Source organism: Phyllopteryx taeniolatus, chromosome 21 (genome assembly GCF_024500385.1).
Source record: "Phyllopteryx taeniolatus isolate TA_2022b chromosome 21, UOR_Ptae_1.2, whole genome shotgun sequence".
NCBI classification, from domain to species: Eukaryota; Metazoa; Chordata; class Actinopteri; order Syngnathiformes; family Syngnathidae; genus Phyllopteryx; species Phyllopteryx taeniolatus.
Window position 1 is genome coordinate 9,216,985 of NC_084522.1, and position 25,612 is coordinate 9,242,596.

Below are 25,612 nucleotides of genomic sequence, written 5' to 3' on the forward strand. Positions count from 1 at the left end.
TGTCAAAGTACAAGCCCTCCTAATGGCTGCTTCAAACCAAAATGGACAACTTCATGTTCGGTTACAAGCATGGGCCCTTGAGACATCTTTGTGCGTTCGACGATGATATAATTTCATGCTGCTCAGTGAAACTGGTATTGGAGGCTAATTTTTTTCTCAAAATATAGATTTTTTTGCTTGAAAACATCCAACTTTTTTTCCTCAAAAATACTTTTTTTCATGAAAATTGTAAAACTTCTTGAAAATAAAAAAATCCTTTAATAAAATACAATTACAAAAATTGTTGAAAATATATTTTTTCTCTGAAATGTTCTTTTCTTGAACCCAAATTCTCCAAAATATTTGTAATTTTCTTTCTCTTTCTTTAACAAAGTTTCTCCTTAAAATATTTTTTTCTCACAAAAATATCAGTATTTTTCCTTAAAAATATACAACACTATTCATATAAAATATAAAAGATTTGTAAGTAATGTATTCATTAATAATTAATATACATCTTTTTATTTTAATTTAAAATATAAAAACATTTCTTACTCAATAATACAGCCTATTTGGACTCAAAATATATATTTTTTAAAATGTAATTATTACATAAAATAACTCTAAAAAATACAAATGTTTTCTACTAAATATGAAATGATCCACTTTAAAAAAAAGTGTTTTCCCTCAATGTTATGACTTTTTTTTCTAAAACATATTTAACTTTCTTTCTCGATAATTTTGCTGCCAAAATAGTATGATTTATTTGAAAATGTGTTTTAATTCTTAAAACTAAATCTTTTTTTATCCAAAATTATACACCTATTTTTCCAATTCCAAAATCAAAACTTTCTAAATTTAAAATGACGATTAAACCATACTAAGGCCACATTAGATGGACTTGGCAGATTAAAGTCGCCTTTGTCAAGATAGAATACATGCCTCCGATTGGGGCTTATTTGGATGACTTGCCTCGTACAAGTTTGCCCTGAATTTGCTCCAAATGGCTGCTTCAAACCAAAATGGTGGACTTTCTGTACAATTTCCCTGAGCCTTTTTCATGCATCCCGTTATGATAGGTATGTGCACCGAATTTCTTGACAGTGAAACTGGTTTCGGAAGCTCATTTTTCTAACATTCTATGGGGCGCTACCGAGTGGCTTTTAGGGCGGGGGGGTCGTCTTCGGGACTCTTGTTTGGGACTCGTGTTTGGCGCTTGGAGGCGATTCATTTAAAGCTATAGTATGCTTGACATCCTGCATGAAGGCAAGAGTGCAAGAGTAGAAGTCATCTAGCTCTATGAGATCAAGTTCCGGCTTCCATTAGCACGCCAGTCCTGCACAATCGATACCGTCCGACCCGACGCCTCGCGTATTAGTTCGCCTAATCGTGCGTCGCCAGCTGTCGGACGGAATCAGCACTGAGATGTCCAAGGAGGGACCGAGGTACATCGATTGCACGCGAGGGAATTCATCTGGGAGTTTTTTTAGGTGACTTTCAAGGACTTGATGTTCCACTTGAACTACGTTTGGAGCAGCGTGTGGTTGTTCAAGGGGAAAACCCGCATGAAGGATAAGCCATGCAATTCTGAAGACAAAAAAACCTCAGAGGAACTGAAAGAAAAAAAATGTATCCACAAATGCTCACAATAAGAAACTCTTTTTCCACATATACAGTACACATTTTTTCCTTGAAAATATACTTCTTTCTCCATAAACCTTATTTCTCAGTTATTTGAGTTTGTTTCTTTAAAAATGACTTAAAAACTTTTTTTTCTTGAAAATATATATTCTTTCTAAATAAATACTTTTTTTCAAAATATACAACCCTTAAAAAATGATAGAACTTTTTTTCCCTCAAAATTATATCTATTTTCAAAATCTCAACAATATCACTGTTTTTCCTAGAAATGTATGGCTTTTCTCAAAAATATGTAAAACAAACAAAAAAAAACCACATTCTAACAATACAATATAGAACTTTTTTCTTAATATTTTTTTGTAAAGTATTTTTTGTCTCAAAATTATACTGCTTTTTACTTATTTTTTTTAATATCAAACTTTTTCAAAAAATGTGAATAAAATTATTATTAATAATAATAATAAATATAAAATACAATTTTAAATACTACCTTTTTCTCATATTGTACTTTTCTTGAAATTACATTTCTTTTTAAGAACGTTTATCCTCCCTTCATTTTCATGTTGTCATTATTTGTGTTTTGTTTTCCATGTGGCCCCAAATCCTCCTATGGAGGCAGGCAAAATTTAACAGGCATGTATAAAAGTCATTAGATTGGCATTGCTTATGTTGAAAACGCATTTTAAAAAGCAGTGAGCTGTGATCATGCAGTGTTTGACTAAACTACGTACGACAAGTATAACCCTTTGTCTTTGGTTCGCATTCATCAAGCCACTGTAGAAGCAACGGCTCCAAAGTTCTGCTCCAATGTCCCCTCATACACACAAGAGCAACAATACCCGATTACACGGCGCACAAGCGCACACGCTTGGATGTTTATTGGCCACATACATCTTCATTAGAGCACGTGGTCATATCGCACTTCTTCTTCGCCCTCTTCTGTCTGTGATGCATGAATGTTAAAATCTTATTAACACAAATGACCTGTCAACGTAATGAGTGAGGAATGCTCAGCTCAGCTCATCACCGAACATAACGCTATATGGACCGCTATTTCTAGTTTATTGCCATGGTTGTAATTTATGGCCACACATTCCCTTGCTGAAGCTTGTTTTGTTTTTTTTTCTTTCCATTTTAACGCTCAGCAAAATGTGAGCTCAAATGCTCACTGTGATGATAAAGAATCTTTTTAACGCCATTGGATAAACTGAACTATTCCAGCAACAAAATATTGTGCAAATGTGATCATTGAAATGATTAGGCACCGTCATCCGTCTATTGTTTGTCTTTTTTTTCCTTAAAAATACAACTTTTTCTTCAGGAAAATTATTCCATCTTTTAATCTTTTTTTTTAATATTAATGACTTTGATTACATTTTCAATATCTTTTTCTGAAAATTATACCAGCTTTTTTTTCTTGACAATATAATAATAAAAAACAAATCCCCCCCCACCCCCCAAAAACAAGATCTAATATTTAAAATGTGACTTTTTTCCTATAAAGTTCTATGAAATATCTGATGCTTTTTTAAAACAATATCAAACTTTTTTTCCCTTCAAAATTTAACGATTTATTAATCCAAAAACATGATTTTCATAGACAATATTTGACTTTAAAAAATGCATACCTTCTTTTTAAAAATTATACTACATTTTTCTTGAACTATTCAATTGAAAAATTAAATTTCCCCCAGAAATGACCTGAAATATCAGACTTTTTTTCAAAAATACCAACTTTTGTCCTCAAAATTAGAGGCATTTTTAATCCAAAATATATATTTGTTTTATAGAAAATATGCAACTTGCTTTAAAAAATATACTTTTTAAAAAATTTACATTAAATTTTTCTTCTCAAAATTTACAAAAATATCTTAACACATTTGTCAAAAATGTACAACTTTTAATATATTTCTATATTTGTCATCTGATTATTGACCGTTACTTGGAACGCAGAGTACAAAAACAACCTTGGGCCATGCTGCATCTAGTCTAAAGACGCATTGTCCAGTCACATATTGTCCAGCCTGTTCTTGTGTTTTTGGATAACAATGATATGATTTATTTCCACACAGGAGCTCAGTTTAGCTTGCGTCAATGGATTGGATTCTTGCATTTTCTGTGGCTTTTCACGACATTTTTTCACAGCATTTTTTTAGCACTGTTGAATGCATTTTTCCTTCTGGCTGGATGGTGCAGACGTTCCTTCTGGGGAGACTAATTAGCGCTGTGACAACCTGATGAGTTTGCCCTCAAAGCATCCAGCGACTGTGTCAGATGTGCTGCGATTGTTTTATTTTTTATTTTTAGGATATGAAAGTGTGTTTGCTATCTTTGTCCTCACGTACTGAAGATACGGAGGAGACGAGATCTGCTGCTATAGCAACACAATAATGATTTGGATTTCTATTCTCTGGTAGGAGTTCATCAACACACCAGCCCAGGAATTTGCCCGAAATGGCTGCTTCAAAACAAAATGGATGATTTCTTGTTCAAATCGATCCATTTATGTATCTACCTATCTCTTGAAATTATCAAACGTTTTCAAAAATATCCTTGAAAATATTTTTCATAAATTCTACAATTTTACAATTACAACAATTTCTCTAAAATTTCCAAATCCCCCCCCCAACCTTTTTTTTTTTTAAATGTACAATTTCTTTCAAATTTGATTTTTTCACAAATTTTCCAAATCATCAAAATGACAATCGAACTTTGACACCATTCGGGCCAATTTCCACATCAATGTTTGCCCTGGAATTCACGTAATTAAGAGCCCGAAGAAGAGCCTTCCATCCATGCCTGTGAGGATTGTTGTATGCTCTGTATGTGTTGTTGCTCCATGTGCGTTAAGGTTGCAGTTGTATGAAGGTTTATATTTACCCTAACATCAGTGCTAATCTCCGTTAGCCTGTCTATGGTGTTTCGTATTATTTTAGCATTAGGCTAGCGGACTTTCATTAGATGAAATTCTATGGTTTGGTTGAACATTTTGGGGAGTAATATCATGAGTCTTTTTTATCGACTGTGGAAATAATCTGACTTTATTCTCATAAAATTAAAACGTTTTTTTTTCAAAAGAATCAGAACTCTATTCCCGTGGAATCACAACTTTATTGTTGTGGCATCATTTTCTTCCCATCGTGTCGCTGATACGTCGCCTGAACCTCATTCCGCCGCAAAGCGAGAACGACAGGCCTCAAAGTTCCCTTTCACAAATTTCCAGCAAAATGCATCTGCGGCGCGGCAGCGGCGACGGCGGGGTCCCGGAGCTCGCTGACAAGTGGTCCCCTGGCCCACCGGCAAAGTGGAACTATGGCTTTAACGGCCACAAAAGAGCTGACGTTACGGCACGCGGTGGAAACGCAGCAGTATATTAACTCCCCGTCGGGGAACCAAACTGCTTACAGGACACACTGCGAGGAGAGCCCTTAATGACCCACTCTGTGTGTGTGTGTGTGTGTGTTTGTGTAGCGTGTGGACACACACAAAAAATCTCATATCGGCATTCTCGTGGTTGTGTGTGGGTGTGTCTCGTTGTGCAGGTGTTATGTCTCTAAAGGAGCAAAGTACAAGTGTGCGCGTGTTGTGTGTGTGCACACGCGAGCGTGTTGATCAATAAAGCTACGGCTGTAATAAGCTTGCCGGGCTCTTTGAGACAGTATTGCCGACGTCCCGGGAGGACTGATATGAGAAAGTGTTGAGTAATTTAGCTGGACAGCAAAATACAGAAGCGGGCGTCATTACTCACACATCACGCGCACAAACGCACCAAACACACAGTTCTAGCGTGAGATAATTGGCCTTGAAATACATACATGAGCATCAGTCACAGTGACATTAGACGTGATTAAGTTGTGGCCTTCAATTAGTAATATTAAAATGGTGAAACAATACAACTTCGCTGTAGTCTGACAACATTACATACAGTATATTATTATGAATTTTATGTAGAAAGTATACAACTTTATTTTGATACACTTACACCTTTTGTGTATATATCACTTTTTGAAATTATATGACTATTTCCATGATGGTATTCCTTTTTTCCTCTAAAGATTTGGCTTTATATTCACAATATTGTATTTTTTTCTCGAAAAACAAATATTCCAAATAATCCTCTATTCTTGTAAAATCACAGCTATGTTGAGGAAATACTAAAACTTTTTCTCATAAGAACATGACTTTTCCATCAAAAATATCCAAATTTATTGTTGTAATATGATTCTTTTTCTCTCGAGAAAATATGACTTATCTCAAAAAATACAATTTTGTTCTTTTACATTATGACTTTTTCTTGCAATTTTCATTATTTATCTTTGGAGTATCACTTTTGACCCAAAAGTAAATACTGGATATAGATACCGACTTAATTGGTCTAATATTCCGACATTTGGCGGCACGGTGAACGACTGGTTAGCACTGCCTCCCAGTTCTGAGGACCCAGGTTCAAATCCAATTCAAATAGATGGATGGTTTACAACACCCCCTCCCCATTTTGACTGTAGAAAAAAACATATGGCTATATTCTTATTCTTCTTAAGACTATGATACTTTTCTTGAAATTAGACAATTATTTCCCCGGAAGTTTTTTTTTTTGTCCAACTTGTGGAGCATTCTACCTTTACAAGCTCCACTGTACTTGAAGGTGTTTCTTATATTTTAGTGAGCCAAGTTGGCTGTTTTGTCACACGATTGTACATTCAAACGTGTAAACGTACGTTCCCCAATCACTAGCCCTCAGGCTTTCAGCAAGAGGTAGAAAATGTATGCATGAAGACAAGTGTGCATATAATTAGGACCATACACACACAAAACCTTGGACAGGAAAGATGAATGATGTAAGGCTTTGAAATTACACTCTTTCCTCTCTTCTATTTGTTGTTTATCAGGCTCACGTTTGCGTGAGCAAGAGTGGAACAGTGTTTTATTAAAGGGAAACCATTTGGCGTCTAATACACACGTATACGTGTACACATAGACACTCATCGGCACAGACACACAGCACTCCTCTGCTTTTATACATGAATATACATGATGTTGGCATTACGGCAGCAGAGGATTGCGCGTACAGCAAGGCGGCGTGAGGATCGGAGGGCTTTTCCCTCAAAATGGGGAGCTGACTCAAGTCCTGCAAAGGAAACCTCTAAATCAAAGCATGACACCGAATCACCCATTCATTGCTTTTCATCAATACATATATAGTTTTTGGGGCCGTGAGATTTTTCAAATGTTTCTGATGTATGCGCCTTGGATCAATAACGAAAACACAGTAGCTCTATTTGAACTCTTTGGTTTTGAACCCCTTTGAGAGTCAAATCAATGCATGTGACAAGAGCGTTATGATACTTCTCTCAAAGAAAATGAACTGCTACACGGCAGCAAAATGCTTTGTTTTTCCTCCTCTTCGTCCATCTTTCCCCTTTGGAGTCTTTCTTCCTCAATTCCACGACTGCTCACATTATTCTTTTGTGCCTTTAGCTTCATTTCCTCTTTCCGTTCCATCGTTTCTCATTCTTGTCCGTCCTAATCTCCCTTTACATTATATCCATTGTATCGCCATGGCGATGAATCGCGGCATTAATCATCATATCGTCGGGGTGACGGATCATGTTATTAATCAGGACTTTTTTTCTTTTTTTTTCCTTCTTCCCCGTCTTTCTGGGCATCGTGGTGAAGAAACCAAAACCACACATTGGTGATTAGCAATTAAATCTCACACGCACACATTTATATGATGGCACCCTGCTGAGTTGAAGCTTGGCCAGGCAGCAAAGTGACTTCATCTCTGCTTAATCTAACTGTCACCAGTACTCGCAGAGAGTCTAGTATTTTACTTTGATGCACGACTATTTTAATGTCTAATACAGGGGTAGGCAAATAGTTAGTCAAATAGCATAGTTGAGTTGCGTCGATTCAACCTTTGCAGACTATAACGATCTGGATGAGTGAGAATCTACACAGAAATAAAGAAAAAAAAAATAATATTTTTTTTAGCGAACACATTTTTATTTTGTTATTGATATTGTGACAGTTAAAAAAAAAAAAAAAAAAAAAAAAACACTTACTCACAATTATGCTATTAGGCTAACGATATCGCCCACTCTGTTCTTTGAGCCGGCCCACCAACCATTTATATTACCATGAGTCCTGCAATATTCGTTGCATAAATTTTGCTGTTTTTTTCCTTTCCAAAATTGGTGCATATAAAGGTATTTATTTTCATTTTAATAATGTATTTAATGAAATAATTGGTAGATTGATTTATTGTCAATGATAAAATAAAACATTATTAGAATAAGTAATTTTACATAATTAATAATTTTATAGTATGTATTTGACTAAATAATTGGGGAATTAACTATTCCCAAAATCATTATAAATAATAAAAATGGAATTCATTATAATTTTATTATTAAAATAAACTGTTTGACATATTTTACATACACATTTTAATGCTTTTTTTTTTCTTTTTACCTTTTCTACGAATGACCTCGCCCATCTGTCAGTTTAAACATAAAAAAAGAGTACTGTACCAGTAACAAAGTATTTGTGCTTTGCTACTTCCCACCTCCGCTAAGTGACAAGCATACACCTGCTAGCACAGGAAGCGAACGCAGCAGTATACAGCGTCACTCCTTCTCGAATGCACAATACCACAGAAGGGCCTCTGTCCACAAACAGGAAGGGGAAGCCTACTAAAATACTGCTCAGTCATTTTGTTTTAAAACAAAAGTTACCGATTGTAACGTTGACGTCAAATGTTAAGTTTTAATATACTGTTGCTTGCATGGGCTATTGTTGCTTCTTGTGTGGCTTATCGGGGTAGGGTGTTGAAAAACTGATTAAATTCAAGGCAACGCAAAGATGGACAGACACACACATGAATTTCATCTGAGATCAGCGCTTTATTAGTGAAGCTCTAGTTGTTAAGATTGATTTAATTATCAAATCATCTATGCAGTGTGTTGAGCTTGTGTGGATGTGCGTGTGTGTGAGACGAGGCAAGTGATCTTGGCTGACATTGATCGGCCTCGTCTAATTGGGAGCATCTAGCCGTGTAATTGATTCTGCTACACCATGTGAATTCAATAGCGTCAACAACACTGATTCACACTGATTCTACACGATGACACAACATTGTGGAGTGACCACAGCAACGCACCAAGTTTAATTATGAGGTGAGTTTTTCTAATTCACCCAATGATGCATCAATAGCGGCCAAAAAGCCGACCAATGACAGTGCAGTCAGACCTAGCGCAGGAAAGCAGGACTATCGGAAACGCAAACCTCAGCGGGAGGAGTAATACTGTATGTGTCGACTCTGTGAAAGGAAATATGGGATGATGTCAAAATCCCAATGGGATCCTTTTGTCCAATAAGTGGACAAGAGGTAATGTAAGGGATAGCATATTAGTGAAATGTTATTAGCAATGCCTCACATTAAACAAAACCAAAACATAAGTGTGCATGTTGCACAAAGCTTCAGTGAACAGCTGGAAGACACTTGAGTGAAAGGTTGGAGCTGGGAGTAATTGGGTCTGAGGTCTTCTTCCAGATGTTGAAGATGGAAGTTGCTGGCACCCACAAGCTGGCAGGAACCGACCCCTGAGACACTTCCTATAATTAGGTACACCCGCAACTGGACCTAATGAGACCTAAAGCAAGAACTGCACCAACGTCTGCCTCTACAAAGATAATAACGGTTTTGATTGACACTATTGAAGTAATTAAGGAGACATATTGGGGACAATTGTCTTTTTATCGTTTGTATACAATAGCTAGGCTAGGTGAAGAATCAAAGCCACTTTCAAGCGATGGCCGCTGGACTACGCCGTCTGACACAATATCAGGCCGAACCAGGAACCATGCGACAACCCTGCTTCCTTTCTTCAAACTGTGTTCTGTGTTCTTTCTATTTTTCAAGTAGTTGAATTTGGGAATAGCAAACAGTACATAAGCGGGAGTTCGATGTTCCACCTGACATGTGGCAAATAGAAACTTAGAAGCTAGAACATCTCGCATTGTCTTTAATACTGTGCAGGCAACTCATTTACAAGACACGTCAAGGATCCACAATTTCATTTGTCTGAAAGACGGTTTTTGGTGCTGCTGTTTTGGTTAGCAACAGCGATCAAATGTCCTCGGCAGTTAACCGTTAAATGCTGTGAACTGAGGTAAGTACAATACACATTTTGTTTCCTGAGGTGAAGAAGGAGATGTGCGTCTGTTTGATATTTTTAACATGGTCAAAACATTGCGGAGGGACCACATGCTGATTAATCGTTAAAGACGTTTCCACACAAGATCATAATTAATACTGTAAAGGGAACATGCGTTAAAATGCCATAATTTAATGAATCCGAAAGACTGTTTTGCTCTTCAGTGGGTACTGCTTTTTTGTTTAGCAACAGACTCCAATTGGGCTCCCCAGTTAACTCTTCAATGTCCGAGTGTGAGCATCGCTGTTCAAAGGCGCTTAATTCCAGTTTACTAACCCTTTATTTAGGCATTATTATATAGGAGTCAACGGGCGACAAATTTAGCAAACAAAAAGCATTTTCATGGCTTGGAATGTTGTTGTTTTTTGGATACCTGTTACTGGACATGCATGCAAACCTGCCTGCAGTACAACAAAAGCTTGGTGAAGCTTGAAAGAGAAAAAGCATTACAGTATTTCTTATCCGAATACTTTATAGACTCCCTCTTTTTGTCTCGCCATGCATACACAATCAATAGTCATTATGCTCTGCGGATGGATCCACATTTGTCACAACACACAAGGAATTGTGGGGAGCAGGAGAATTCCAATAGAAGTTGCAACATCTATTTCTATTTTATACTGTATGCTTCGATGGTAAACAATGGAACAGACACAAACGAACGAACGACTATTACTGTTACTAGTAGATGAAAGGAGTAATATGTAAAATGTGGGGATCAAAGGACATCCCTTAATCATGTTGTAATGATTTTCATATTTCCCTATTCGATATTATTTTAACGCTAACTTTTGGTGTAAAAACTGCCTTTTCAGTATTGTTTGTTATTGTGGTTGGTATAGTTTGCACTGCATCATATTGGGAGGCATTTCGAATCATTATATTGAGCTGCACTAATGCTTCGGGTTCGCAAACCTTTTTTGGGTCCAGGGGCCCCTTGCATGGGAGGCGTTTTTCCAAGGATGCCTTCATAGTCCAAACACCAATTGGGAATAAAAACGATGACTATTTTTGACAACAACAAAAAAAGTCTAATGTTACAGTAACAAATTCATATTTTTTAATAGCGAAAAAAATGTTCATATTATGTGTAGAAATTGAAAAGTTGTCAAGAACAAAGACATATTTTGTTTGCGATGCAGAGTCATAATTTTACGAGCATAAAGTTATGTTTTTACAAGATAAGGTCATACGATTATGACGTCAAGCAAAGATGAACTTTTCTTCTAATCATTTCAGATACATGTGATGATACATCACAATAATTTTAAAGCCTTTAACTGGTTCAGAGCAATGGTAAGGAGGAGTAACCGGTTTATTATGTTAATTCAATTTTTTTGCTGGTCCCCATATGTACTGAATATGTATGCAATTATTTCATTTCCGACCCCTCAAGCTACGGACTCCAGTTTCAGAACCCCTGCACTTGAGGGCTGCAATATAAATTATGGGAGGGATGTGGCAAATTAAGTATGTATATTTTTGCCACAAGCCGACTTTGTCAGTTTTCATTTTAAAAAAACACCAGAGATGTATTAAGATAGATGACAGCATAGCGTTTTAAGATGATAGTCAATCCCAGCTCTAAGTGGGCCCAGATTGAAAATGGGATTCCGAGCGATGTCCCGGCCGTGAATTGCGACAGCGCAATCAAAACGCAGAGACGTTCGTACCATAATCGGCGGTGGCGCACACAATCCTGTTAACGACGACACACTACTGCTTTTTCGCTGCTATGACTACAAATGTTCATGGATGACAGTTGGGCCTTGTCCGCCAAGTTAAAGCAGTGGATGGCATACAAACTCTTTTCTCTTGGTGAGCGATTCTGACAAGAATGACGCAGCAGGTGGTCGTAAAAATGCTCCTTCAGACTTCTAATTGATGCAAAATGACAGGGGTCACGTCACGATGCAATCATGCAACACAACATAGACCATTATTTCCCATACCATGGTGCCAAATCCTTTGAAAATTCAGTCGCCAAAGCAACTATTAAAGACAAACCATTTTTTTCCAATGGCTACCAAACATGAACTACATACTGTAAACTAGACAGATGGGCGACGCTAAATTGCAAAGATTTAGGTTCTTTGTCTTTGCGTCGAGGCGGAGCACGGCAGCGAAATTCTGTTTGCGTGTTATAAAGCTATGAAAGTTTTGGAAGAGGTATTTCCCGCCCCCAGGACCTTGTAAAGAACGACAAGCCTTTCCTTGATCACTCTGCACTTTGACTACCTTTAAACCCTTTGCCAAGACGTGAATCTTTTGATGAATTTCCCCTCGATGTCTCCCGTGTCTCGCGGCGCTTCCGCCGTGGTCGGCCATCTGATCTCTTAATGATGTGTGGAGCTCATTTTTGAAAGTTTTAGCGGAGTCTCTCATCTTTGGCGCTGTAGCTGCCTGTACAGATGGAATTCACCTTTTTTTCTGGGGCAAACTTCATGCAAACTAAGCACATTGGGAAATCTGTGCCATCTAGGAAAGGCTTTCAATTTGTGTGGATTACAAAATTCCCCATAGATGCAATGTGCATACATCAAACACAACTGCAAACAGCCTCGAGCTGTCTGGTATACGGATCCAAGTATTAGACATGAAGAAGAGGAATGCATTTTATTATTCATCCATCCATTCATTTTCCACACCGCTTATCCTCACTAGTGTTGTGGGCGTGCTGTATTTATCCCAGCTGACTGCAAAAATCACTCGCTATTTATGAAGCATACATTATTTATTAAGAGGGAAAATTTGACTTTTAGTCAATAATAATGATGAACATTTTTTTTTATTCTTAGCATGACTTCAGCTTTACAGATGCCACGTCTGCGCCGCAAGCAGTGTGTGTGTGTGTTGTGGTAAAGTGTCCACCATGACAGATGGGGCAATCACGTCACAGTAAAGGGTACTCAAACCAATTGTTTGTTTTTTTTCCTAAGGGGGAAAAAAAATATTTAGTAGCATTGCGTAGATAAACACTTTTATTACTTTGATAATTGGGCTATTTTCCAGCCCGATTATCATGGGCATTATTGTTGCGTTAGAATTTAATCGCTTCCAAAATTCCAAAATCAAAATGCTATTTTGATGCAATAAGTTAGTTAAGATATGGGTATATTGGTTTGATTAGAATTAATGAATGGGAAAAACACAGCTTTTTCAATCCTCAAAAATGCTACTAAATAGAATGCCTGCCTCCTGTAGGAAAAACTACAAAATCCTCGCGATAATAGTGACAAACGTGTAAGCGGGCAGCGAGTCCATTCTGGTTGTAATTAAACCGTGAGCGTGTGACTACAGCACACTGTGTCGCTGCGACAGTTCCGTTGGAATGAATGACAATCTCCCAGCCAATCACTTTGTGCCTTTTTGGATCATTTGTCACAGCCGGCCGTTAGACTGCCAACTTCTTGACATTTACCCACAAATTCACATTTCTCACACACATGCAAACACGCATGCACCCACGACCTAAAGCTTGTTGACATTTTGCAACTGCACATTTTTTTTCGGCGAGGCGTTTCAAATGAAGGACGTGAGCCGGAGCCCGTGCGTATTAAGACAGATTGATGTGTTCCCCCACTGTAGGAAAAAAAAATGACACAGATGGATCAAATTGAAGCTTAAAAAAAAATGAACTAGCCATCTCCGGATGGCGTCGTTGGTGTATTAGCGTACGGCAGATGAGTGAAGTACTGACAGCGACGCTGAAAAGATTAACAGGACATCATCACAATGTTGGGGAAACTTTAACAGACTGTGAAATCAGTCAGCATCAGAGGTACTGTCAATGTGGCGGGTGGTTTGGCTATTTTAGGATTCGGCGCCAGCTTTCGTGGTCTTGTTTTGACATACATGTCATACGGTAAATCATTTAGTAGGATTTTGGAACCCCCCAAAAATAATGCGCTGTGATTTCCCACAATTATTTTGTAGAAAAAATAAGGTCGAATAGAGGTACAGTAGGCAATGCTTTTTGACCAGAGAAAATTCTAAACGGGTATGTTTTTTCTAGTGGCCACAGCAGCTTTAAGCCACCCCTCCAATCTTTTCCCATTGATTGGACTCCGGGTAGGCTCACACCGGACTCTGATTAACCTGTAGCCTAGAGGTTCAGTTGCTTTTCTCCCTGTCCTGTGAATGTTTACATTATTTTCAATAAAAATATGAAAACATAATTGTGTGGTATTACTTTGAGCAGACAGTTTTTGTTTGTTCTTATGATTTAGTTTACCAATTTATGTAGAAATGTAAGAAATACCAAAGGGTTCACATACTTTTTCCTCCCATTGTAAATAGTTTTCCATTGTAACTACCAGTACATGAAAAAAATATTTTTTTGCAAAAAATATTCTGAGAAATTAGTAGAATTTTATACAGAAATGTACTGTATGCATTGTAATTCCTAACAAAAATGTTATCTTATACTCTGAGACAGTTGAAATAGTATTGCAAAAATATTACAAACACTAATTTTGTAGGATTTTGTACAAAAATTAATGCAGTGAAATTACGAATGAAAATTTAGTAGGATTTTATACAAAAAGTCATGCATTGTAATTACAATTTAGCATATGTATGGAGTGTAAATACCAACAATATTCAGCAGAATTCTGAAAAAAAATGAATAAATAATGCCTTTATTTCACCTTGGGAGAGTTTTTATTATGAGAATGTAGTGAGGAGAATATTGTCCGGGCTTGTAAAGAAAAATTAAGCACAGCCGTCAGGTTTGCGTGAACGATGATTATTTGACATTTGGACATTTCATCTAAAAGACAAGAAATCATCTGATTGGAGCTTATACAAATTTTTCTGGCGTTCATGGATACGAGGAGAGGTTGGACGCAGTGGGACATCCTGTGTGGGCCAAGAAGATGAGAGGTCACGTGTGAAAAGCCCAAGAGGAGTCCGCATTGACACACGCTAAAGGCATGAGCGAAAAGTCTGAAAAGGTATTCATAGAACTGTATGACCAGACCCTGCTTTCAGCCTAATGAGACCCGGGGGTTATCAGAGATTCACAATAAGACACTTCCTTTTGCTGCGCTTGACGCTGAAAAGATTGAAATTGAAAAGTTTCACTTGCAAAGATCACACCTGCTGCACAGATGTTCCAAATAGTTTTATTTTAATTTGGGCCGCGACTCGCGAGAGTGCCTTCACACCAATTAAGAGAGCACCTTTTTTTGGAAGGGTTAGTCCTTCTGTCCAGGTCCATCTGGCTGATTTGTTTTTTCTTGTTCTTGCGGAAACCTTTTCTTTCATTTGTGTGTCGCTATGGAGGCTCAAAAGATACTTTCAAATACGGTTTAATTCAAGCTAAACATGAATCACAGATGACCACATTTTACCATACCAGACATTATTGGGATGCATATTCCAATTTCACAAGGGGATGAAATGAAAATTTGTGTGTAGTTGCTCTATTTGAGGTTGTTTTTAATACACAAAAATGTGAACATACCACCTGTGTTAAGCTCATAAAAAAAATGTAACCCTACCCTGTAATATAGTAGCTTCAGAATGCAGTGGTGCCTTGACTTACGAGTTAATTTTTTTTCACCACGCTCGCATCTCAAAACAGTCATATCTCAATTCCTCTTTCCCCATTGTGATGAATACAAATCCCATTAATCCCTTCCTTTCCCCCTAAAAAACAATTAAAAATATATTTTTTTTAATAAGAAAAATAGCCCCCTACAATATTGTACCTTCAAAATATGTAGTATTAACATATTACAATAGAATGTAATGAATTAAACAGTTAGTGCATCAGGATTTCATAGAGTCAAAGTGCTGCTTCTTCTGGTGTGTGCACTATGGCCACTCGGGGTCAGTATAACACATGCATACAAAATAGGCTACATGCAGAAGACGGTCAAAACTGCCCAATAAACTGTAGTAAGATTATTCGATTTTCGCATTGTCTCTCTACATGTGTGGCTTCACCGTTTGTGCCCAAATAAGAGTTATGAATGAGCCCGTGTCACATCGATGGCAGTTTCGTAAGCCTGTCTATGGCATTTTGCATTGTGTGTTAGCATTAAGCTCGCAACCTTTCATCAGACAAAGTAATGTGGCGTTTGGTTAAATACACAATTCTCTTTGTTTTATGTTTTGTTTTCTAGTAAACTCCGATAAGGACAGGACAAAACAAAAATCATCCAAGTGACGGCTCATATCTCAAAATAGTCGAGGTACCACTTACTACAGCGCTTAATGTTGTGTACATCTACTAGCTAGTGAACTCCCAAGCGGTGTACAGGCAGGCAAGCAGAAGCTGCGGAGACATCATCAGTATGCAGGGGTGCACTGCACACGTGTTGCCTGCAAAGCACTTTGCGACATGTTCCCTGATCCATGACAGAGTGAAGGGCTGAGTGGGGGGATGGGGGGCTTGTAAGGTGACAGAGGCTGACATGAGGGCTTGGTTGCAGAATGTATTTTGCAGCCACAGTCACTTCACTGCAATAGTTTTTGTACAAAATCTTACTACCTTTTTGTCGTTGCAATGCATTAGTTTTTGTACAAATCAAACTAAATTGTTGCAGTTGCAGTGCATGACATTTTGCACACAATACTACTAAATTCTTGTTTTTAACTTCACAAATATTTGACTTCCATTCTCAGTGGATGCCATTTGACGATATCTGGATATACGCACCATTTAATGGCAAACGCAAAACAGCACAGACACAAGCCTTGATGTTAGCGTTGTTTTTAGCATTAGCATAGTACCCAGTGAAAATGTCTTCTTGATTTATTTATTTTTTTGCCAAATAAGTTGTTCGTAAAATCCATTGCATTACTTTTTGTATAAATACTACAAAATTCGTCAGGGTAATGACATTGCATTACATTTTGTATACAATCCTATTGTTTGTAAACAACTCCATTTCACAGGGTATTCATAACTTAACATCATTACTTTGGAATACAGTGATAAATATTTAAATATTAGTTTTTTCCTTCGGTAAAACACTTGTTAAAAGCATGTTTGTGTAATGAATATACGGTACCAGTGAAAAGTTTAGACGCGCCTTCTCTTGATAGCATGGGCTAGTGTGTCCAAACTTTCAAATTTCAAAAACCATATGCACACCATGAAAACCAGTTTTTGTTTTTATTATTATTTTGGATTCATTTTCATTTTTACTGACCCCAGTGAGTCATAATGAGTCCATATAACAAAAAGTCAGGCAGTTGAAATTAAAACAATGCCTGTACATAAAGAGCACCAACACAGATACAAAACAAAACTGACCTGAGAGGCGCCGATTTACTGCGCGCCTATTAAAGCGATTAACAATAAAAGTCTCTGCATTCTTTCTGCTGCAAGAAAAGTGGCCAACTAACAAACTAGTTAATTGAGTGACAGACTGACGGGATTTTTAATTACTCAAGCTCAGCAACCCCGAAGGAGATCACACCAATCTTAAATAGCAGTGGGGACTCGCGCCGTAAGAAGTTTTCAGCAGACACCTACAAGACTTAAGTGACAATACGAGTAGCTTAAACCTTTCTTTCAGTTGTCGGCACACGTCAAAGAATATTGTTTACATCTTGACTTTTCAGTAGGCAACATTTTGAAGCGCTGACTTGTGACATGTACAGAACTGCCTTGCAACAGACCGTCACTAACAGAAACAGAAATGTGGTCTTGATTTATTTTGACAGTCAGCAACAGTTTGAAACGCATGCCAGTTACACCTACAGGACTTAAGTAGACCAGCAAGTAGCTAACGTCACATTAAGAAAGGTGCATCTCTCTTCGAGGTTTTGGAATTCTGAGTCTGCAGAAGCCGGAAATGTTGTCGTCTTGATTTATTTTGACAGTCGGCAATAGTTTGAAAGGCACGCTAGCGACACCTACAGGACTTAAGTAGAACAGCAAGTAGCTAACCTCACATTTCGAAGGGTGCGTCTCTCTTTGAGGTTTTGGAATTCTGCGTCCGCAGAAGCTGGAAATGTTTTTGTCTTGATTTATTTTGAAAGTTGGCAATAGTTTGAAAGGCACGCCAGTGACACTTACAGGACTTAAGTAAAACTATGAGTATCAGCTCTTTCCTTGAGATTATCACGCATCAAAGCACATTGTTGCTTGCATTATTTTTACCATTTGCATTCCGAGTCTGCAGAAGGCGTAAAAGTCGTCTTCTTGATTAGTTTTGATAACCAACAACAGTTTAAAAGGCAGGTTAGCAACACCTACAGGCCTTAAGTGAAACTCCAAGTAGCTAGTAGCTGGAACCTATTCTGTGAAACACGGAGATAGTCGGCCGAACAAAGTCCTCAACAAAAATTGGATATACACATTTTTGCGATCAATGTTTGTAGCTCGCCATTAGCCTGACGGGCAGGCCGAGCCAAGGGAGGCCAAGTCTGTGCTGTGAGAACTTGCGCTCACAGATGCAGTCGGCGCGTGTGAGTAAAAGCTGATGAATATTTCAGAGCCGAAGACGCCGGGAAACGGCGCAGACATTGCTGGGGAAAACGCTACATTGCTAACACACACTCGTACGTCTGTATTATTAATATTCCAATTTCGGGTTCTAAAACAATTATATTCTTTGTAAGTTCCTCTGACACGCTACTTTTTCTGATGAATAAATAAATTTAAGAAAAATATTTTTTTCTTCCCATTGCATGTAATAAAACAGCCTCATGTTTCTGCTGCAATAAATACTCTGTTTGGGCACAACCCCGCTTAATATTTAAAGAACATAAGTGCTTCCTGTATTTATTCAGCAGGGGTGGGGGCGTGTGCCTCAACGGTCTGATAATGTAAAAGCCTTGGAATAGACAAACTTCTTGGGGAAAAAAAAGTCTATTATTATAAGGCATGTGCACAGTGTAACAAGTAATTGCACCAACACCCCCCTTTTTTTTTCCTCTTTCTTCATCCGTACTGAGAAGTTTTCAGCTCATAAATTATTTCTTTCATTTGGCCAGGGGCACTTTTTGGTTCTGAGAAATTCCCCCAAACACACTAACAAAAAAAGAAAAGAAAAGATAACATCATATAAATCACACACATACACAGAACAAAAATATCTTAAATGGCAAACACCTCTGTGTGATTTTGCACTATAAAAACACAAAAAACTAAGCTAATGGCCAACAGCTGTCCTCGCGGGGAAGCCAAAGAAGAAGCCCATCAGAAGAGCTGCAGCAATGCGTCGGGTGCCCACTCCATGGCCGTCTGGGCGACAGCGAAAACGGCCGCCCCTAGCGTTGCTGACAGCCCCCACACCGCCATCTTCACCATCCTGTTCCCCTTCCCCCACCACTGGCCTCCGTTCGCGGGCAAAACCACGTCCAGGCCCGAGTGACGAGCTGCGGCGATCACAGAACAAGGGTGGCGATGAGGACGAGGAGGAGGGGCTTCATTACACATTTTGTTCATTTTGGAGAGGGTTTAAAGAATATTACAACACCAAGACGAAGGACACGGAAGAGGAAAGATGTGATTGGTTTTCATAAGGGAACTTTTTAATACTTTCCCCTCAAATGCTTGACTGGACAATTAGGCTGGATTTGAGCATTTTACCTTTGAAGGTAAATGCTCACTCTTGATGAAAGCTATCCTTCAAGTCAAGATATGGTTCAGTGATGATGACACTATACAATTTGGCATGAACCATTACATCCAACATCATTTGTTTACTTTTTTATTGGCCGTCTCTCAGACTAAATGAGACAAGGGCCACCGTTATATGGAGACCCTCAGAAATGTCACTATCGTTACCTGGTCTTGAAGTGGCAGAGGCCTGAGCCTTGGTGAGACACTGGAGAACAGAGTCTGGCCTCTGGTGGAGCGTTGAGAGCTGAAAGGCCTTGAAGGTGCTTATGGACAAGCTGAAGAACAACAACAAGAAACCTGTGAGTAAAAAAGGCGTCATGCAGTGCACTTTATTTCCTGTTTTGATGAGTGACTTTCACACTACCTGTAAAAAGTAGCATTCTGCCGCCTATTTATTTTCTGAGCCTCAGTGCTGTATAAAAGTCACCCACACGGAATGGTGGGGACACCCTGTAATTTTCCATCTTCTGACTTAGTAACGTCACAGCCTTGACAGAGGCAGGACTGGACCTGAGTGTAAGGCCATTCCGTAATGCCCAGACAGGGGTGTGAAGTTTAACCTCTGACACTCACTGCTCCTGCCCCGGTGGGTTGTAATGGCTCTAACACTACGTCAGATAACGAAAGATTCCTCAATTGACTGTCATCTGGCATTTACAGGGAATGTGAAAGGGGCTAGAGCTGTAACAGCTGGGATCGAAGCATAAAGTTTAACATCCAACAATGCTCTGATCAAACCTCTGAAGTTCTTATATTGACTGTGTTTGGATCTCTAAGTCAAAGGCTAGGGTCAGTTAGTCGGGGTGCTCCCGTCCTCACCTTTTACGAGAATGCAGCGCCACCCGCTTAGCCAGCAAGGCGGGAGGGCAGCAGTTGAACAAGTCTTGGGACTGGCTGATCAGGAGTTCGTACGGGAGGTCTTGGGGCATGCGGGAGAGGAGGAAGTGCACCATAGCCATGTCGCATTCCGTCTGCTTCACCTCCTGCTCTCTGTGCAACACGATCTGGTGGAAAGATGTGGATCACATTCGACACACTGAACATTTGAGTGAGCAACAAAAAAAAATTTACTTTTTGCTTTTAGTTTGAGCTTCTTTGTGCTCATTTTTTTATTATTCCCTCCTCACAGGAAGGCCACAGCTGATGTCTACTTACTGTAGCAGCGAGGTAGATGGGCATCATGGGGTGTGAGGCCAAGAATAAGTCGTAGAGTCTCAGTGTGTGTTTGAACTCAGACAGGACGTGCCCATACCACGTGATAAGCCAGGACAGGGCAAAGATGGTTCCCACCTCCGCTCTAATAAAGGACATCAAAATACCTACTGTAAGTGAGGCTTGGAAACCTCAAGATGTTTACCAAACTCTGAAGCCATGCTCTGACTTCCCGTTCAATTGCAGGTATGGGTCCGTGGGACTTTTTTGTGTGTCATGTTACGATGCCATGTACCCTGAATCAGATGTTGATCGGAGACAAATTCCTTGTGTTTTCAACATACTTGGCAAGTAAAGATGATTCTGATGCTGTTCAGTGAAACTCGTGTCGGGGGCAAATATTTTCAAAATTTTAAGGGCCATTGGCGTAAGGCTGAAACCTATGTTCAAATTTGGTAAATTTCATATTTTTCTCCACAAATCTATACTATTTCTCAGTTCCCACGTGTGTGTGTGTGTGTGTGTGTATTATTTTTTTTAAATTATAATCTAAAGTGTTGAAAATATCTTGGAATGTGCAATGTTAATAGTTCAACAAAGTTGCTGTTTTTGGGGGTTTTTTTCCTGAAAAATGATGGTTTTATAGATAGAAGGATTCTGCTCCATGCCAGCGAAATGTGCTAGCAATTTGAGCACATTTTGGGGAATTACTGTGTAGAAGCTGGTGAAAAAGTAAGAGTCCAAAATGGCTGCTTAAAATCAATATGACTAACTTCCTGTTCAATTTCAGACCTTGAGACTTTTTTGTGCGTCTTTTCATGATAAACACGCCACCCAATTTCCTGCCGTGAAGTGAAACTGGTGTCGGGTGCTCATGTATTTCTAACTTCCCAGGGGCTTTAAAAGGGCCTTTTTTGTGATCCAGCCTCAAAATGATCATTTGACAGTGTTGGCAAAAAAATAAAAACTAGAATACCTGCTTCTGACTCATTCAGAGGAATTCCCTTTATCACTATATAAAATGGCTCATTAAGATCAAAATGGACTAGTTTCTGTTTAATTTTAACGTGGCTCCTGGAGACTTTTTCAAGTGATAGACACGTCCACTAAATGTTGGTGTCAGGGGCCATTTTTGTGTCTGGGACCCCTAAAATATATACACTTTCACCAGAATACATGCACTTGTTAAAATTGGTGAGTTTTCAGCCATGTTGAGGCCCCCCCAAAAAGGTGATTAATTTGTCACCTCGTGCTTTTGGGCTCTAATTACTGCCCTACTCATCAGTAGTCCACTTTTTTAATGTGGTACACTTGGGCAGTTGTTTGCCACTCAAAGGTCAGTACTTGAACGCCCTCTGGTGGGGTTAAAAAACACAACCTCTCTGGTATTACCCAGATGACTTGGCGAGATCGAGGCTTCCCAACCACTCTACCAAGACACAAGCTTTATTGTTTTGAAAATTATTTATTCTGTAAAAATAATGTATCTTTGTTCATTTATATATGCCAGTGACGTAAAGTGACAGGCCGAACAACTAAACTGTTTCCCCCTAAATAGCAGAGGGTACAATTAACCTGTGTATCCACCTGTTGCCACTCATATGACGGAATAATATATCTGCAGGCTTAGATTTACCACTTAGCAAGTACATTTGTAAGAAAACTAAGATGAGATTGCCATTATTTCAGTGTACTTTACAGTATATTATTGGTGTGACATGTTTGGTGGTGTGGTATGAGATTTTTCTAACGTAAAATACAGTATGTGCCTTGACTCAACGAAGTTTGGGAAACACTGGACTAGTTTGCATGCTCGCCATGCTTGTGAGGGTTTTCTGCGAGTACTTCCACTTCCTCCCACGTCCCCAACACATACACGGTAGATTAATTAAAAAGTCAAATTGTCCATAAGTGTCAATGTGAGTGTGAATGGCTGTTTTTCTATATGTGCCCTGCGATTGATTGGTGACCAGCGAGGGTGTAGCCTACCTCTCACCAAAACCAGCTGAGGTAGACTCCAGCTCACCTGTAACCCGAATGAGGACAAGCGCTACTGAAATTTAATTGATAGACATGTACCTCATCATGAAGTCATGCAGTTCTTTGTCTACTTCTTCCAATAAAGGCATGAGGTAGTTTAAAATATGTTTGGTGCTGTCCATTGTTGGATCCATGAAATCCCTGCAAAGAGAAATAAATGTAAATAAAAAATTTTTTGTTTTTTTTACATTTACGGTGGAACCTCAATTTACAAACTACAAAATTGGTTTACAAACAAAATCTTTGAATCAACATTGCTGCTGTGCACACACAATATCCACTGTATTCCTTATATTCTATTTGCTATGATGCTATGACTTTTTTCAATATTTTGAGAGCAAAATATTACAACAAAAGTTGTATTGTTACAAAAATAAAGTATGAATAATGTACAATTAATTTTGATACTACAAAAAAAGCATTTTTTTTCCCAGAAAAAAAGCCCATAATAATATGAAAATAAGTGAATGTCAAAATTCTCAAACCATACACGAGAGAATCCTATTATGTAATTATCTCTCTCTCTCTCTCTCTCTCTCTAGTTGTAATGTTACAAGATAAAGTACTGTATCCTACCTGAGATGATATTTCGATAAAGTGTGCAACATGGCAATGGCCACCCGCTCCCCGACGACCAGCAGCAGCGTGACGGCCACGTCATGGTAGCCCTGGTAGTAGTTGAGCTGCGGGTTGCACCTCAGAACCTCAAGGATGATGTCCACGAGTTGCTCCTGGAGCACGGCTCGCTCTGCAGACGGCATCGCTAAGAGAGCAGATGAGCCACAGGAGAAATTGTGACGTAAAACCCTACTGTACAGTTTTAATCAAGTAAAAACTGTAATGCAGACGGACCATTCGGAAAGCGCTTCATGGATCTCCTGACATCCAGGACCACCTGGTTGTAGTCCTTGTGGTTCTCCCGTCCATCTCTCCCTGCAATGTATCTTGTATTATGCATCACTTTCCTCTAAATAGTACCATACTTTGGTTTGGTACTAACCAGGTTTATATGGAAGCTCGTAAACGTTGATGTTGAGCAGTTTGGGCCACACTTTCCTGCGAAGTTCATTTGTAAGCAGTCCTCCCTTACTGGCCGCAGCCCTCCTCAGGGTCTCAATGTCCACTGGATCACTGTGTAATAAAAGGTACATATAGTCACTTTTTCATTTCTTGTATCGAAATAACTGTGTCCAAGCGAAACATAAAGTACACACAGTATAGTGTTTGAATTGTTCGCCTCCACGAGTTAACATGCTTTTGTTGTCTTTACGGGCACTCTTGTATCAGTGTGCAATGAGAGATGATCAGTTATGCCGCAGGAAATTATCCAAATTTCACTTAATTGGTATGAAAATTAAAACAAAACAATTTTTGCCTTGTTTTTTGGGGCCATCTGTCTAACACGATTAAATACAAGGCCATAATGTTATACCTGTTTAATGCCTGGTGGATCTCAGCTAACTTCTGTTTCCTCCCACAGTCCACTTCTGTGATGCAAACAATGACATACAAAAAGATGGTTATTAGGACTGTAACCTCATCTGCAACAATTATACACATTCAAAGTAGTCGTTTTGGAATATGTAATGGAGATTTGACGGTGTCCCCTTGTTATTTAGATCCGTGGTTCTTAAACTGGGGTCTGGATCCATGGGGGTCCACATGCTGTAGTTCGGGGGTCCGCAAAATAATTTGCAAGAATTATGTCACATCATTAAAAAAATAATTTTAAAAATTAAAAAAAACGCTCACACGGGGACCTGAGCACCAATTAAACAAACAAACCAGTTGCTCCAAGACCAACATTTTCATTCCAACTTTTTTGTTCTTGTACGGATTACGACTTTTAACCTGTACAACATACATTTTTGTTCTCTACAACCATTTGTTATTACTACTTTTCTCTCGTAAATATACAACTTTTCAATTCCTATGGCATTCTAGGGTAATATGGTACAGGTAGTTACAGTGTGTTTTAATTTGTGTTAGGATTATGAGGGGGTCCACCGTTTCATCAAATTAATCTCTTAATCTATTCTCTTCTAGTCTATGCAGTGAATTTTCCTTGCGGAAGAATAAAGTATCAATCTCTCTATGAAATCTCTCCCCTGTAAAGAGTCCCTGGATCCCTCAAAAATGAGAACCCCTGATTTAGATCGTTTTTATTCAGCACAAATGCAATTTTGCGAGATAAAAATCAGCCATCTGTTGGCTGATGCCATTCTGCCACGCAGGCAACATTTGCAAACGTGAACTTAGTTGAGTTACGCAGAATTCAAGTGTAACCTTGCAAGGGAACGTGCGTGGATGGAGAAAAGAATCTTTTGACTGTGTCATACTTATGTTCGAGTTTGACATTCCTCGGGTAAACAGTTGGTCGACTTACCTTTTGTGACAGGTACATTCGCCCCGTTGAGTTTCTTTCGCTTGAGCTTTTTCATCTCCTTTTAAAATCTCCTTATCAAAACGAGTCTACCATGTGTCATGGGCACATACAGACGGATTTAACAGCTAAAAAAAGCAATGATTTATAACATTGTCGACTGCAACTTCTACGTCTTTCCAGACAGACAGCTGTCTTCTTCGTGAGACAACCTACAACATCCGCTACGCTAACCATTGGTCAACATTAGCACGTGACTAAGAAATCGAAGGCGATTGGGTGATTGGAATCTCATGCCTCATCACGCAAACTTGTTTGTAGTTCCCTATGGGAAGTGAGTGACAGTTTTGAGTTTTGGTGACCTTTGAACCCTTCACTGTTTAGAAATGTCTTAAGTAACATAAATACTGCAATAATGCAAAGGTATTTGGGGGCTTTATCTAACAAACGCTTTATCACGTGTCTATTGAGCCACCGTTTTTTGAGGGATCTACTGACATCTAGTGGCTATTTAGATAATGGTAACCAAAACTAAAATTCCTTCGCAAGAGGCCAATTTAGCGTCTTTTAAGATGTCTGTGTCAAATAGTAGTATGTTAGTCTAGTAATTTA

The 25,612-nt window shown here is 38.7% G+C and overlaps 1 protein-coding gene across 1 annotated transcript; it reads right to left on the reverse strand.

The window, feature by feature from the left end:
• Nucleotides 1-15,135: 15,135 nt before the first annotated feature.
• Nucleotides 15,136-25,494, reverse strand: zgc:63863 (uncharacterized protein LOC393372 homolog). The gene is made up of 10 exons (XM_061759907.1): nt 25,004-25,494; nt 24,050-24,104; nt 23,618-23,748; nt 23,470-23,550; nt 23,194-23,380; nt 22,657-22,758; nt 20,581-20,722; nt 20,245-20,429; nt 19,591-19,700; nt 15,136-19,178 (listed from the first exon to the last, which is right to left on the reverse strand). Exons 1-10 carry the CDS (start codon nt 25,056-25,058, stop codon nt 19,000-19,002), a joined length of 1,227 nt encoding a protein of 408 aa, XP_061615891.1. The 5' UTR covers nt 25,059-25,494; the 3' UTR covers nt 15,136-18,999.
• Between the last annotated feature and the right edge of the window lie 118 nt (nt 25,495-25,612).

Bases quoted from the DNA above. Each gene is read 5' to 3' on its own strand.
- zgc:63863 (XM_061759907.1), bottom strand. From the start codon at position 25,058: ATGAAAAAGCTCAAGCGAAAGAAACTCAACGGGGCGAATGTACCTGTC. The intron at 24,105-25,003 runs GTAAGTCGACCA...TTTGCATCACAG, and splicing joins GAATGTACCTGTCACAAAAG to AAGTGGACTGTGGGAGGAAA. The intron at 19,701-20,244 runs GTGAGGACGGGA...GTTGTTCTTCAG, and splicing joins GCGCTGCATTCTCGTAAAAG to CTTGTCCATAAGCACCTTCA.